Below are 16,719 nucleotides of genomic sequence, written 5' to 3'. Positions count from 1 at the left end.
CAGAGTAAGACAGTTAGAAGCCACTAAACTTACTCAGAGCTCACCAGTTTTATATTCACCTGTTTGTGTGTGCCTGTGTATGTGTGTAGTTCTACGCCATTTTATCAGACATGTGGCTGTGTGACCACTACCACAGGACAGAGATGGACTTTTAATAAAACACTTTATGATGAAGATGGCAGAATAGGAACAGCTCTGGTCTACAGCTCCCAGCGTGAGCGATGCGAAGACGGGTGATTTCTGCATTTCCATCTGAGGTACTGGGTTCATCTCACTAGGGAGTGTCAGACAGTGGGTGCAGGACAGTGGGTGCAGCACACCATGCGCCAGACGAAGCAGGGCGAGGCATTGCCTCACTTGGGAAGCTCAAGGGGTCAGGGAGTTCCCTTTCCTGGTCAAGGAAAGGGGTGACAGACGGCACCTGGAAAATCGGGCCACTCCCACCCAAATACTGCACTTTTCCGACGTGCTTAGAAAACGGCGAACCAGGAGATTATATCCCGCATCTGGCTCGGAGGGTCCTATGCCCAAGGAGTCTCGCTGATTGCTAGCACAGCAGTCTGAGATCAAACAGCAAGGCGGCAGCCAGGCTGGGGGAGGGGCGCCCACCATTGCCCAGGCTCCCTTAGGTAAACAAAGCAGCCAGGAAGCTCCAACTGGGTGGAGCCCACCACAGCTCAAGGAGGCCTGCCTGCCTCTGTAGGCTCCACCTCTGGGGGCAGGGCACAGCCAAACAAAAAGACAGCAGTAACCTCTGCAGACTTAAATGTCCCTGTCTGACAGCTTTGAGGAGAGCAGTGGTTCTCCCAGCACGCAGCTGGAGATCTGAGAACAGGCAGACTGCCTCCTCAAGTGGGTCCCTGACCCCTGACCCCGGAGCAGCCTAACTGGGAGGCACCACCCAGTAGGGGCAGGATGACACCCACAGGGCCGGGTACTCCTCTGAGACAAAACATCCAGAGGAACGATCAGACAGCAGCATTCGTGGATCAGGAAAATCCGTGGTTCTGCAGACACCGCTGCTCATGCCCAGGCAAACTGGGTCTGGAATGGACCTCTAGCAAACTCCAACAGACCTGCAGCTGAGGGTCCTGACTGTTAGAAGGAAAACTAACAAACATAAAGGACATCCACACCAAAACCCCACCTGTACATCACCATCATCAAAGGCCAAAGGTACAGAAAACCACAAAGATGGGGAAAAAACAAAGCAGAAAAGCTGAAAATTTTAAAAATCAGAGCGCCTCTCCACCTCCAAAGGAACGCATCTCCTCACCAGCAAGGGAAAAAAGCTGGATAGAGAATGACTTTGAGAAGTTGAGAGAAGTAGGCTTCAGATGATCAAACTTCTCTGAGCTAAAGGAGGAAGTTCAAACCCATCGCAAACAAGATAAAAACCTTGAAAAAAGATAAGACGAATGGCTAACTAGAATAACTAGTGTAGAGAAGACCTTAAATAACCTGATGGAATGAAAACCATGGCATGAGAACTACGTGATGCATGCACAAGCTTCAGTAGCTGATTTGATCAACTGGAAGAAAGGGTATCAGTGATTGAAGATCAAATGAATGAAATGAAGTGAGAAGAGAAGTTTAGAGAAAAAAGAGTAAAAAGAAACTAACAAAGCCTGCAAGAAATATGGGACTATGTGAAAAGACCAAATCTACATCTGATTGGTGTACCTGAAAGTGACGAGGAGAATGGAACCAAGTTGGAAAACACTCTGCAGATATTATCCAGGAGAACTTCCCCAACCTAGCAAGGCAGGCCAACATTCAAGTTCAGGAAACACAGAGAACACCACAAAGATACTCCTCGAGAAGAGCAACTCCAAGACACATAATTGTCAGATTCATCAAAGTTGAAATGAAGGAAAAAATGTTAAGGGCAGCCAGAGAGAAAGGTCGGGTTACCCACAAAGGGAAACGCATCAGACTAACAGCGGATCTCTCGGCGGAAACTCTGCAAGCCAGAAGAGAGTGGGGGCCAATATTCAACATTCTTAAAGAAAAGAATTTTCAAACCAGAATTTCATATCCAGCCAAACTAAGCTTCATAAGTGAAGGAGAAATAAAATACTTTATAGACAAGCAAATGCTGAGAGATTTTGTCACCACCAGGCCTGCCCTAAAAGAGCTCCTGAAGGAAGTACTAAACATGGAAAGAACGACCGGTACCAGCCACTGCAAAATCATGCCAAATTGTAAAGACCATCGAGGCTAGGAAGAAACTGCATCAACTAACGAGCAAAATAACCAGCTAACATCATAATGACAGGATCTAATTCACACATAACGATATTAACTTTAAATGTAAATGGACTAAATGCTCCAATTAAAAGACATAGATTGGCAAATTGGATAAAGAGTCAAGACCCATCAGTGTGCTGTATTCAGGAAACCCATCTCACCTGCAGAGACACACATAGGCTCAAAATAAAAGGATGGAGGAAGATCTACCAAGCAAATGGAAAACAAAAAAAAGGCAGGGGTTGCAATCCTAGCCTCTGATAAAACAGACTTTAAAACAACAAAGATCAAAAGAGACAAAGAAGGCCATTACATAATGGTAAAGGGATCAATTCAAAAAGAAGAGCTAACTATCCTAAATATATATACACCCAATACAGGAGCACCCAGATTCATAAAGCAAGTACTCAGTGACCTACAAGAGACTTAGACTCTCACACAATAATAATGGGAGACTTTCACACCCCACTGTCAATATTAGACACATCAACAAGACAGAAAGTTAACAAGAATACCCAGGAATTGAACTCAGCTCCGCACCAAGGGGACCTAATAGACATCTACAGAACTCTCCACCCCAAATCAACAGAATATACATTTTTTTCAGCACCACACCACATCTATTCCAAAATTGACCACATACTTGGAAGTAAAGCTCTCCTCAGCAAATGTAAAAGAACAGAAATGATAACAAACTGTCTCTCAGACCACAGTGCAATCAAACTAGAACTCAGGATTAAGAATCTCATTCAAAACCGCTCAACTACATGGAAACTGAACAACCTGCTCCTGAATGACTACTGGGTACATAACGAAATGAAGGCAGAAATAAAGATGTTCTTTGAAACCAACGAGAACAAAGACACAACATACCAGAATCTCTGGGACGCATTCAAAGCAGTGTGTAGAGGGAAATTTATAGCACTAAATGCCCATAAGAGAAAGCAGGAAAGATCCAAAATTGACACCCTAGCATCACAATTAAAAGAACTAGAAAAGCAAGAGCAAACACATTCAAAAGCTAGCAGAAGGCAAGAAATAACTAAAATCAGAGCAGAACTGAAGGAAATAGAGACACAAAAAACCCTTCAAAAAATTAATGAATCCAGGAGCTGGTTTTTTGAAAGGATCAAGAAAATTGATAGACCGCTAGCAAGACTAATAAAGAAGAAAAGAGAGAAGAATCAAATAGACGCAATAAAAAATGATAAAGGGGATATCACCACCGATCCCACAGAAATACAAACTACCATCAGAGAATACTACAAACACCTCTATGCAAATAAACTAGAAAATCTAGAAGAAATGGATAAATTCCTTGACACATACACTGTCCCAAGACTAAACCAGGAAGAAGTTGAGTCTCTGAATAGACTAATAACAGGAGCTGAAATTGTGGCAATAATCAATAGCTTACCAATCAAAAAGAGTCCAGGACTAGATGGATTCACAGCCGAATTCTACCAGAGGTACAAGGAGGAGCTGGTACCATTCCTTCTGAAACTATTCCAATCAATAGAAAAAGAGGGAATCCTCCCTAACTCATTTTATGAGGCCAGCATCATCCTGATACCAAAGCCGGGCAGAGACACAACAAAAAAAGAGAATTTTAGATCAATATCCTTGATGAATATTGATGCAAAAATCCTCAATAAAATACTGGGAAACCGAATCCAGCAGCACATCAAAAGCTTATCCACCATGATCAAGGGGGCTTCATCCCTGGGATGCAAGGCTGGTTCATTATACGAAAATCAATAAATGTAATCCAGCATATAAACAGAACCAAAGACAAAAACCACATGATTATCTCAATAGATGCACAAAAGGCCTTTGACAAAATTCAACAACCCTTCATGCTAAAAACTCTCAATAAATTAGGTATTGATGGGACATATCTCAAAATAATAAGAGCTATCTATGACAAACCCACAGCCAGTATCATACTGAATGGGCAAAAACTGGAAGCATTCCCTTTGAAAACTGGCACAAGACAGGGATGCCTTCTCTCATCACTCCTATTCAACATAGTGTTGGAAGTTCTGGCCAGGGCAATTAGGCAGGAGAAGGAAGTCAAGGGTATTCAATTAGGAAAAGAGGAAGTCAAATTGTCCCTGTTTGCAGACGACATGGTTGTATATCTAGAAAACCCCATTGTCTCAGCCCAAAATCTCCTTAAGCTGATAAGCAACTTCAGCAAAGTCTCAGGATACAAAATCAATGTACAAAAATCACAAGCATTCTTATACACCAATAACAGACAAACAGAGAGCCACATCATGAGTGAACTCCCATTCACAATTGTTTCAAAGAGAATAAAATACCTAGGAATCCAACTTACAAGGGACGTGAAGGACCTCTTCAAGGAGAACTACAAACCACTTCTCAATGAAATAAAAGAGGATACAAACAAATGGAAAAACATTCCATGCTCATGGGTAGGAAGAATCAATATCGTGAAAATGGCCATACTGCCCAAGGTAATTTATGGATTCAATGCCATCCCCATCAAGCTACCAATGACTTTCTTCACAGAATTGGAAAAAACTACTTTAAAGTTCATATGGAACCAAAAAAGAGCCCGTTTCACCAAATGAATCCTAAGCCAAAAGAACAAAGCTGGAGGCATCACGCTACCTGACTTCAAACTATACTACAAGGCTACAGTAACCAAAACAGCATGGTACTGGTACCAAAACAGTGATATAGATCAATGGAACAGAACAGAGCCCTCAGAAATAACACTGCATATCTACAACTATCTGATCTTTGACAAACCTGAGAAAAACAAGCAATGGGGAAAGGATTCCCTATTTAATAAATGGTGCTGGGAAAACTGGCTAGCCATATGGAGAAAGCTGAAACTGGATCCCTTCCTTACACCTTATACAAAAATCAATTCAAGATGGATTAAAGACTTAAACGTTAGACCTAAAACCATAAAAACCCTAGAAGAAAACCTAGGCATTACCATTCAGGACATAGGCATGGGCAAGGACTTCATGTCTAAAACACCAAAAGCAATGGCAACAAAAGCCAAAATTGACAAATGGGATCTAATTAAACTAAAGAGCTTCTGCACAGCAAAGGAAACTACCATCAGAGTGAACAGGCAACCTACAAAACGGGAGAAAATTTTCGCAACCTACTCATCTGACAAAGGGCTAATATCCAGAATCTACAATGAACTCCAACAAATTTACAAGAAAAAAACAAACAACCCCATCAAAAAGTGGGCGAAGGACATGAACAGACACTTCTCAAAAGAAGACATTTATGCAGCCAAAAAACACGTGAAAAAATGCTCACCATCACTGGCCATCAGAGAAATGCAAATCAAAAGCACAATGAGCTATCATCTCACACCAGTTAGAATGGCAATCATTAAAAAGTCAGGAAACAACAGGTGCTGGAGAGGATGTGGAGAAATAGGAACACTTTTACACTGTTGGTGGGACTGTAAACTAGTTCAACCCTTGTGGAAGTCAGTGTGGCGATTCCTCGGGGATCTAGAACTAGAAATTCCATTTGACCCAGCCATCCCATTACTGGGTGTATACCCAAAGGACTATAAATCATGCTGCTATAAAGACACATGCACATGTATGTTTATTGTGGCATTATTCACAATAGCAAAGACTTGGAACCAACCCAAATGTCCAACAATGATAGACCGGATTAAGAAAATGTGGCACATATACACTATGGAATACTATGCAGCCATAAAAAATGATGAGTTCATGTCCTTTGTAAGGACATGGATGAAATTGGAAATCATCATTCTCAGTAAACTATTGCAAGATCAAAAAACCAAACACCGCATATTCTCACTCATAGGTGGGAATTGAACAATGAGAACACATGGACACAGGAAGGGGAACATCACACTCTGGGGACTGTTGTGGGGTGGGGGGAGGGGGGAGGGATAGCACTGGGAGATATACCTAATGCTAGATGACGAGTTAGTGGGTGCAACGCACCAGCATGGCACATGTATACATATGTGACTAACCTGCACATTGCGCACATGTACCCTAAAACCTAAAGTATAATAATAATAATAAATAAAATAAAAATAAAAATAAAAATAAAAAATAAAAAACAAAAGTCAGATGAAGCCATGTGAACTGCAGCTAACCCTTTCAAGTCTCTCCATCACCTTTAGTTCCTCCTTCTGAAATATTTCTCAGCCCTGACTTGCTCCATCTCCCTACTCTGGTAATTATTCTCATTCGCCAACTTGTAGCTCAACCCATTGGCAGTTAGGTAAAAACACCACTGCTTAGCTGACATCTCCTTTTCATCTTTTGGGTTATGTACCTGCTGTACACAACGTCATTTGGTGTGGACCCTACAGCTAAGTTAGCAGGAGAATAACGAAATGTATATGACTCAAATCTCACAGTTAATATTTTCTTGAAGCAACAGCAGTTCAATTCCCTCTAGAAATTTTGGCAGGGCCAACAACTCATCTCCACATCCACACCTCCACATGTATTTCCTCTTTCTTAGTCTCTCATCCACACATGTGCATGCACACACACAATGACCTATGCATATTCGTGTACCTTTAGAGAAAATATTAGTGGCTTCATGGGTATCTTTCTAAGAAAGCTGAAGAACAATTTAGGGACATTCACAGCATGCAACACACCCACATCTTTTAGAAGGTTAAGATGATTATCAATGCAAATGTCAGAAGTTCATTCTGATTGGAGCCAAGCTGAATAAACCATTAACATATTAAGAGATACTTGACAGACATTTAGACTTCAACAATTGACTCATGTAACTTTGAAAGACAACTGAACTACTTCTACTGAATACACTTAAATGGATTTATAAAAGTGAGTACTGAAAGAACTAATGCTTTCACAGGCTTTAAATGATGGTAGGTACTTCTGAATCGAGACCATGATGATTTTGTATTTATAAAGCACACAAAAACAATGTATACTACACATAGAAAAGTGCTGTGTATGCAACACATAAAAGAAAGTAATTAAAATAGTAAAACGTGGTTTGTTAAGGAGAATCACATCAAATCTCATTCTAGACACAAATGAGCTGTTAAAAAACAATACAACTGCACTTTACTTTCTCCTTCTATCAGACCAATTTGTTCACTTCAAATAGGGTGCTGATTAGTAGTAATCAACACATAATTAGCCAAAATGAAGGTCACATTGAGGTTGGATGTTCTAATTGATCACAGTCTGTCCTTTAAGTGCTCGTGACACATCTCTGGACCATGCCAGCAGTTAACAAAAACATCGTGCATAGAAATATGGCTCAGATCAGTAGATGCACCACTGTCTGGAAGACTAAATGCAAGTCTTCATTATTAGCAGCCAATAATGACTCAGCTAATAATGAGCTAATTCTGACTCAGTTCTGATTCTCTGTGCACAACAGAGGGCACTTTGCATAAAGCTCTGTATTACCATTTCTATCTTTAATTCAGATAGGCTTAACACTCAGTTACAAATTGGAATTTGGTGGCTGGGAGAGTGAGCTACATTGAAGGTTAAAACACCACATTTGTTATGAAGAAAAGATGATCTAGTAACTCATTTATGAAACAAGAAAAAAGCATAATATGCAAGTATATTTTGTTTTATCATAGGAATGATAGATTTGTAGAGTATAGTGGAAAAATTCTTACCTAGAAGTAGGAAGATATTCATTCTCTCATTCACTCAGTCATTTGTTCATTCATTTAATAAATATTTACTGATCTCCTACTCCGAGCCTATTTCAGGCACTGAGGGCAGAAGTAGTAGTGAACAACACATAAAAATCCTTGCCCTCAAGCAATTTGTCTTCCAGTAGTGGGAGACATATAAGAAATAATAAATAAGTAAAATGTTTGTCATAAGATGTTAATAAATAGTAGTAAATAAGATGGTATAAGATGATAAATAAATAAGTCTGGAAAGGAGGGTACAGAGAGAGAAAGGAGTGGCTGGGTGGGATTCTAATTTTAAAGAGGTAGTCAAAGAAGCCTCACTAAGAAGGTAACATTTGCAGAAATTCTTAGACAGGACGAGCAATCAAGACATACAGTCATCTGAAGAAATAATTCTCTAGGTAGGGAGAACAGCAAAGTCTAAGTCTCTGAGGCAGAAGAGTTCCTGGATCCTTTCAAGTATTAATACAACAAATGGCCAGTATGACCCAAGTGTAGTGAGAATAGGATATGTGGTCAGAGAGTGGGTCAGACAGTGAAGGATCTTACAGGTCATTGTTAGGACCTTGGCTTTTCATATAAGTAACTTGGGAAGCTATTGGGGCATTTAAGCAAAGAAGAGAGGTAATCAGACTTAGATTTAACAGGACCACACTGGCTACTGGGTGGAAAAGAGACTGCAAAGGGTAAGGGGGCAAGGACAGAAACAGAAAGACCAGTCAGGAGATCCTTGAACTAATCTAAAAAAGAGACGATGGCTTCTTGAACTAGGGAAGAGGTGGTGAGAAATAGTTTGGCTCAAGGTACATTTTGGAGGGAGACCTAAGGAGAGCTCGAACATGGGTATGAGAGAGAGGGAAATCAAGGATAAGGTAGAAATCAAGGTATTTGGAGCTGGCATTAATTGAGACAGGGAATACGTTGGGGTGGGGAACAATTTTAGGGATAAAGTCAGAGATTAGGAATTCAGTTGTGGACATGTTAAATTGAGATGCCAACCAAATATTCATGTAGAAATATCACATGGGTGGTTGGATAGAAAGGTCTGGAGCTCAAGGAGCAGATTTATTTGGAGATGTAAATTTGAGAGGTTAGCAAGTAGATGGTGTTAAACCCAATGGACTAGGTGAGATCATCAAAAAAGTAAATACAGACTTAGAAAAGGACCAAGCTTCTTGTGGGAGGGAAATGCAGTGTTTAAAAGATGTTAGAAAGATTAAGGTAACTCATCAAAGGAGACTCACAGGGAGTAGCCAGAGAGTTGGGAGGAAATATAGAAGAACATTGTGCCCTGGAAGCCAGGTGAAAAAGGTATTTTAAGGAGGATGGATTGATTAAATACTGTTGTTAGATCAAGTAAATGTGGATTTAATACTAACCATTAGCTTAATAATGTTGAGGTCGATGGTATTGTTTAGGGAAATTGAAGTAGGGATAAAAGCTTGGATGAGAGTGAGAGGAAAGGATTTAGATAGATAAATGTGGACTATTCTTTTGAGGAGTTTTGAAAAAAAATAAAAGAGGCACAGAGATATGGACCAGTAGCTGGAGGGGGATGTGGGATCAAGGGAAAAATTTTTTAAGATGTAAGAAATAACAGTAGTGAACAAAACAGATAAAAATCCTTGTCCTTAAGCAATTTGTCTTCTAGTAAGGTGAGACAGGAACCAAATAACAGATAAGTAAAATGTTTGTTGTAAGATGGTAATAAGTGGTAATGAATAAGATGGTATAAGATGGTAAGTAAATAAGGATAGAAAGGATACTAGAGACAGAGAGGAATGGCTGGGTGGGATTATAGTTTTGAATAAGTAGTCAAGGAAGCCTCACTAAGAAGGCAACATTTGCAGAAATACTTGAAGAGGATGAATAATCAAGCCATAGCTTTGTATGTTGATGGAGATAATTTAGTAGAGAAGGAAAAAATGATAATAAAAAAACAACATTTCAAAGTGATGTGCTTAATTATGCAAGAGGATGAGATTTAATGCACAAATGGATGGGCTGGTCTTAGAAGCACAGGCAGTTCACCCATGGGGAATTAGAGGGAAGGCAGAATGAGTATATGACATAGACGAAGATAGGTAGGCAAATGGATGTCAGAGAGGGAGATTTTAAAAGTTGTCTTCTGAATGCTTGCACTTGCTCAGTGAGACACGAAGCAAAGTCAGAGGCTGGCATGGAGATTGGGAAAGAGATCTTGGAAGTTCCGGGTGAGAAGAAAAGCTGTGAAATTCTGTAGCAGTAGGCTATAGAATGGACAAGGGTCTGTAGTATGGTTGAGAGACAGCATGAACGTCCCACTTGAAGTTAGGTCCTGAATTTAAATGGCTGTTGTATGTTTTTCTCCAAGAACACACAGCTGCCTGGATTCAGGTGTGGAGTAGGCTGAAAGCTATCTTTATAGTCAGGTTTTGCCAGGGACTTACAACTAAGTGAAAGGGGACAATGGAATTGAGAATGTTTATACGGGAGTGATTTCACTGAGAGACTGTGGAATCTAAGTCAGGTAAGGAGGGAGATGCAAACCTGAGGGAGCTGAGCGATACTTTGGATGGGTTAGGATCAGTGGTTTGCAGGTCCCAGTAGGGTAAAAGAATTATTGGAGTTGCAATGTCAGAGGAATCAAGATGATCAGAGAAATTGGGATTACAAAGGGTAGCAATTATTAATACTGGAAAGGTCAAGGGTTTGCCCTTGGGGAAGTGGGTAGAAGTGGTCACAGAACTAAGACACAAACATCCCAAGTGGGCTTTAGTCTCAGCAGAAGTAAGATTTCAAAAGTCTTTGAGGGAGATAAGGAAGCAAAAAAATAAAGCAGATTTACAAACTAATCCTAGGGACTAGCTTTGGGTATAGTTACCGGCACATGGAACCAAGAAGAAGCAAAAAAGTCAGAAGTCTAATAAGTTTCTGAGGTAACTGCAATGCTAGAAAAAATCATGAGCTAGCCTTAAAAAAGCCTTTCACTGTTCAAATAATATTTGTGATATGAAACTTGCACAACTGGAAGTGAGCTTCAAAGCAATATGGGCCTCAAGAGAGCATAATTTCCAGTGCTCAGCAATGGTGTGGCCTGGAGGCTAAAGGACAGAAAATCACCTCCCAGGTGGCCAAGCAAATGGCTATAGGAAGCAATGGACAGGGAATTCTTCTCAGAGAATGCAATCCAGGTGAAATGAAAGACTGTTCTCCATTGCCACAATCCAGAAACTGCTGTGTATTTATCACTCCTTTTCTCAATGAGAGTTTGTAATTCTAATTTTTCTGTCCACGTTATCCATTGTACATGTAGTGCCAAGACTTGATAAAGAGAACTATACATCATCTATAGATTCTGGACTTTGAGTTAAAAACAGTACTACATGGGATTCTGGGTTCTCCTTTGGGAAGAAGAAGGGTGTTCTGGAGGCCAGAGAGGTAGTCTATAGAAGACACACTTAACTATTCATTGAGGTTTGTGTCTCTTGTTCCATTTGTTCCATGGTATAGAAAAGGCAGCTCAGCTCATAGCTACCTTGCTCAATTCCTTTCTCCTTGAATGTGGGTGTGACCTTTTCTTTTGTGGGATTAGAAACATTTAAATTTCTTTTTTAAAAACTTTTAAGTTCAGAGGTACATGTGCAGGTTTGTTACATAGGTAAACTTGTGTCATGGAGTTTTGTTGAACAGATTATTTCATTCCCCAGGTATTAAGCTTAGTATCCATTAGTTATTTTTCCTGATCTTCTTTCTTCTCCCACCCTTCACCTTCTGATAGGCCCCCATGTCTGTTGTTCCCCTCTTTGCGTCCATATGTTCTCATCATTTAGCTGTCACTTATAAGTGAGAACATGTGGCATTTGGTTTTCTGTTCCTGTTTTAGTTTTCTAAGGATAATGACCTCCAGATCCATCCATGTCTCTGCAAGGGACGTGACCTTGTTCTTTTTTTATGGCTGCATAGTATTCCATGGTGTATATGTACCACATTTTCTTTATCCAATCTATCATTGATGGGCATTTAGGTTGATTCCATGTCTTTGCCATTGTGAATAGTGCTGCAGTGAACATACATGTGCATGCATCTTTTTAGTAGAATGATTTATATTCCCTTGGGTATATACCCAATAATGGGATTGCTGGGTCAAATGGTATTTCTGTCTTTAGGTCTTTGAGGGATGTGACCACTTATAACCAGTTTGTGTCTGTGGCATATGAGTGGAAATGCAATGTGTGAAACTTCTTATCCAAGGCTTTTAAGAGCAGGAGTGTTTTATTCATCCTCACTGTGTCCTTTTCATTGCTGGATGCAGATGATGGGGAGGATTTAAGGAATAGCAGAGCCACCCTTAAGTGCTTAAGCCACCCTTAAGATGGAAGGAGCCTAGAGGAGAGTAACTACTGACCACAGACACCTGCCTTTTACTGTTATATGGTCAAAAAATAAATGTTATTGTGTGAAGTCACTGAAAAACTTGGATTTGTTAGTATAGTAGCTAGCTTTACTTTTCGTAATACAATGTTGATCTTGATAAAAACTCCATTTCTCTGGGCTGCACATATTTATTTATAAAAGTAAGTGGTTGGACAAGACAATCATTGAGCTTCCTAAGTGATTCTAAAATGATTAATTTCTGCTTAGTTTTGATTGTATATAAAGAAATATAAGCTCATAGTTATGTCTTCCCATCTTCTAGAAATTCATAACGAACCCCCTGCCCACGCACACACACAGAGAACTCAAATGGAATTTCTCAATTCTTTTATCCAAGAATGTTCAGAATGGCTGACACTACCAGTGAGGCACCTTTTGCCTTACCTGTGTGGTAGGGCACTGTAGGTTTAGCAACACGGAGGGACTGGTACAGCGTAACAGGTTAAAATAAAACAAAATGGTCTTGTTCCTGTTAAGAAAGAAAACATAATCTTTTTAGTGACCATGGAAATGTTTCATATCATTTCAGACCCTGAACACTTTTGATAAATAACCTTTAAAAATTGGCTTCATTATCTATAGACAGCTGAAATATATTCTCCCTCTCCCTTAGGTACCTAACCTTTAAAGTATCTTTTTTTTTTAATAGTAAAATGTTGAAATAATCAAACTATCCATCAACAGGAGATTGCTTAAATAGATTTGTATACCCATAAGGTAGACCATTACTTTGCTATTGAAAATAATGCTAAAGAACAACTTTAATGGATGGTGAAATTTATAATATGTCACTTTTAGGAAGCAGGTTACTAAAGAGTATTAACATATGATTTGATTTTAATTTTATAAAAAAAGTATAACATGAAGAAACAAATTATTACATCTGAATGTTGGGATTATGTTACTTAATTTATTTTTTGTGCTTTTATGGATTTCCTAAAATAAATATACATTACTTTGGTAATCTGAAAAAACATAAATGAATTAAGTGATACTTTCTCTCTGCTGAAAATTATAGCCAGTGGCAGAGTAATGAAGCAGGTTGATATGCATTATCATTAGCTTTGAGTGGTATATTACTCTGCCATTTAGCAAGCCACAGTTCTCTTTTGGATCTCAATTTTCTCATCAGTAAAATGAAGATAATACTATTCCTACCTACTTCACAGAGTGTTGGGAGGGCCTAAGATAATGCGTAGTGGACTTAAGACAAGTGGTTGCCCAACTTCAGCATGCACAAGTAAAACCTGAAGTGTTTGTTCAACATTTTGATTCCCGACTCTTTCCCAACCCTCAAGAGTCCAAATGTCTAGATATGGGGCCCACGAATTAGTATGTTTTCCCCTAAGCTCCCCAGTGGATTCAGAGAGAGTGTTCTGTAAACCATATCTTAAGAAACACAGCCCTAAATATTCAGGAAGAATGTTTCTTAACTCTTTGTCAACTCCCCAGTAAATTTATGTGACTACATTCATAGCACAAAATGTAATGGGCTGTTGAGCAATATTTTTCCTACCAACTCAAAATCAGTAAGTAGGGTCCAAATCTAAGGATAAAGAAAGTCTTCCACAAGAAATTAGGGCTAGATCCTTTAATCACTTCTACCTGCTTCCTAGTCCTGTCTACATAAGCCAATATTGTGGGGAGGGAGGTGGATCAGAGACAGTGGAGTTGGCAGGATACAACCAATGATTGCAGTTAATAGAACTTTCCCTACCATCCTCACTGAGGAGAGGACTAGTTGTTTCTTCCAAATTCCGAGTTATAGAGGGTTCTAAGAGAATCTCTCATAGAGACTGAAGGTGCAGTAAGAGGGGTAGACCAACATCTCATTTTTCAACTGAACATCTCTTATGTGGCAGACCTGCTGGTCAGCCTTCCATGCCCATTTGAGCAGGGAGAAATGAGACCCAAAGAGACCACAAGAGAACTGAAAAAAGTCAATGAGGCAGAGAGAGGGCAGCATTAAGACAGCCCATCATAGTAGGATATGGAGTCAATAAATGGGCTTGAGCCTCCCTGGTGGTACCTCACCTGACATTAAGAGACTGTGGAGGTGAATCACCAGTGATGGAACTGAAAGGGTTTGGAGGAGGGCACACCAAAGCTGATCACTTACATGAAAGAACTATTCAGTGAAGACTCCCCCAGAAAATGTCCACCTGCACCCCACGAGAGAGCCAGCCCTTGGATGCCTGCCCCAGTGAGTGTTGATGGCTGGTCAGTTACGTCCGAGCCACAGTGACAACAACAACAGCAAAATAAGTCCACAGAAATATTCCAGTTGTTTTTTTCTTTAGTAAGAAGGGGCAGTAGCTAGGAAAGTAACACACATCGTCCCTTTTCTTCTCTTTCCATCCCTCACAGCATAATGAATAAGCTAGAACCAGAAAGGAAGAGAGGAGACAAGTAATAGCAGGCCAGGCCCTCTCTCTCACTCCAAGTTCTTTGGCAGAGACAAACCTGAGCTTGGGGATTGGAAGAAATGAAACTGAAGTCTTAAATTGGACTACATTGAACTTTTAACAACAGAAAGTGTCTGAAAACTATGTAATCTGCCCGAAATGTCAAAATGAGAAGGGAAATCTGAAGAAGCATTTTAAAGGCAATGATATGAGAAAAATAAACCCATTCTATGTTTGTATTCCACTAAACTCAGATGGCTGAAGAAGCTGTTTATAAATTAATACACAATGTACAAGGCTACTACTTTGAGATCTACAAATGCTAACTTGGCTATTTCACCACCCAGTCAACTACATCATCCACACAGTCTCACAGTGCATGTGATTCAAATTTGTACTGAGCAAATGAATAAATTATACATATCTTGGATCACTGGAGTCCCTTGGGAGTATTTAAAACTGTGAATGGTAAATCAGTAAGTGCCAAGAGTTCACCATAGGTAAAATTGATTTATAAACTGCAAACTGCTATGTAAACTCAAGTTATTCACCAGATTATATTATCCTCAAGGGTAAGGTTTATACCTTATTCATCTTTACATCTTACCTTTCCAGAACTTAACCTCATACTTGGCCCACTCTAGACACTTATCAGATGTTTTGGAATGAATGAGACCAATTCCATAATAAGTTTTTGAAAATATTTATCTCAAAGTTTTTTCAAGTAAGTCTTAGAATCATCCTTAGTATTTCAGCACAAATCTATAGTCATTCTATCACAGTCACTGATATTCTCAAATTTCAGGGGACCACAATTTTTTTTTTTTTTTAGACGGTTTCTCACTCTTGTCGCCCGGGCTGGAGTGCAGTGGCGCGATCTCGGCTCACTGCAACCTCCGCCTCCAGGGTTCAAGCAATTCTCCTGCCCCAGCCTTCTGAGTAGATGGGATTACAGGCACCTACCACCACGCCCGGCTAATTTTTGTCCTTTTAGTAGAGACGTGGTTTTGGCATGTTGGCCAGGCTGGTCTCAAACTCCTGACCTCAGGTGATCTGCCTGCATCGGCCTCCCAAAGTGCTGGGATTACAGGCGTGTGCCACCGCACCTGGCCAGACCTCGGATTTTTTAGGTGCAAAGTAGATGGTGGTGGTTGCAGCTGAGCAATTCTGTGGGATTAATTGAGGAAGTAACTCATAATTTAACTTAAATTATATTTCCACCAAGAAACAAAATAGAAACAATAGCAAACTACTAGTTCAAGGTGATGTATCAGGCACTTAAGCCTATCTCTCTTCTTTCCTGAGACTCATCGGAATAAAACAATAAAAGTACCAATAAATGAATAAACCTCGCCACACAAGCTAAGAATGTGGAGGATGTGATTTGACCACAATTGTACAGGAGAGTTCAGCAATATTTGGAATATGGGATGCATACTGAAGTGTGCTGAACAATGAATGCACATACAGGGGTACAGGGAGGGTGGGACAGAATTTGCCTGTTAGAAATCAGGAAACATGCTGGACTGAGTTGAGAGTGAGAAACGTAGCCAAAGCAGAGAGATTAATTGAAAGTTTCTTTACAGATTTTCAGTGCAAATCAGAACCGCTGTGTTTCTCCCAGACCTCTATGCTTAGAATACCAGCATCCAGAAAATAGCTGATGAGCTAAAACTAAAATTGCAAAAAAAAATCTCATAATGTTTTAAGAAAGTTTATGATTTTGTGTTGGGCTGCACTGAATGCCATGCTGGGCCACATGGAGCCCATGAGCTGTGGGTTGCACATGCTTGTTTTATGGCATTTTGAAAGCCAGTGCCTGACATCCAGCTTTCCATCAATTCATGCTGTAATGGAATATGACAGTCAACACAGCCCTGTCACCCCACATGGTGCAGAGGTCTTCTTGGTAAGATGACCGACTAACACAGCAGAAAGGCAAATCCACCCAAACCACCC

The 16,719-nt window shown here is 40.0% G+C and overlaps 1 protein-coding gene across 4 annotated transcripts in view; it reads right to left on the bottom strand.

Annotated features, from left to right (window-relative positions):
- SLC44A5 (solute carrier family 44 member 5) overlaps positions 1-16,719 on the bottom strand; it is a 437,474-nt gene that overhangs the window by 48,151 nt on the left and 372,604 nt on the right. For all 4 annotated transcript variants that reach the window (XM_054438287.2, XM_063654073.1, XM_054438277.1 and 1 more), the window contains one exon: positions 12,740-12,824. In XM_054438287.2, the coding sequence (XP_054294262.1) occupies positions 12,740-12,824 (85 nt within the window). The remainder of the gene's footprint in view (positions 1-12,739; positions 12,825-16,719) is intronic.

The sequence above is a fragment of the Pongo pygmaeus genome, chromosome 1 (assembly GCF_028885625.2).
Source record: "Pongo pygmaeus isolate AG05252 chromosome 1, NHGRI_mPonPyg2-v2.0_pri, whole genome shotgun sequence".
NCBI lineage: Eukaryota > Metazoa > Chordata > Mammalia > Primates > Hominidae > Pongo > Pongo pygmaeus.
The sequence above is the reverse complement of the archived record's forward strand: the minus strand, read 5'-3'. Positions and strand labels throughout refer to the sequence as shown.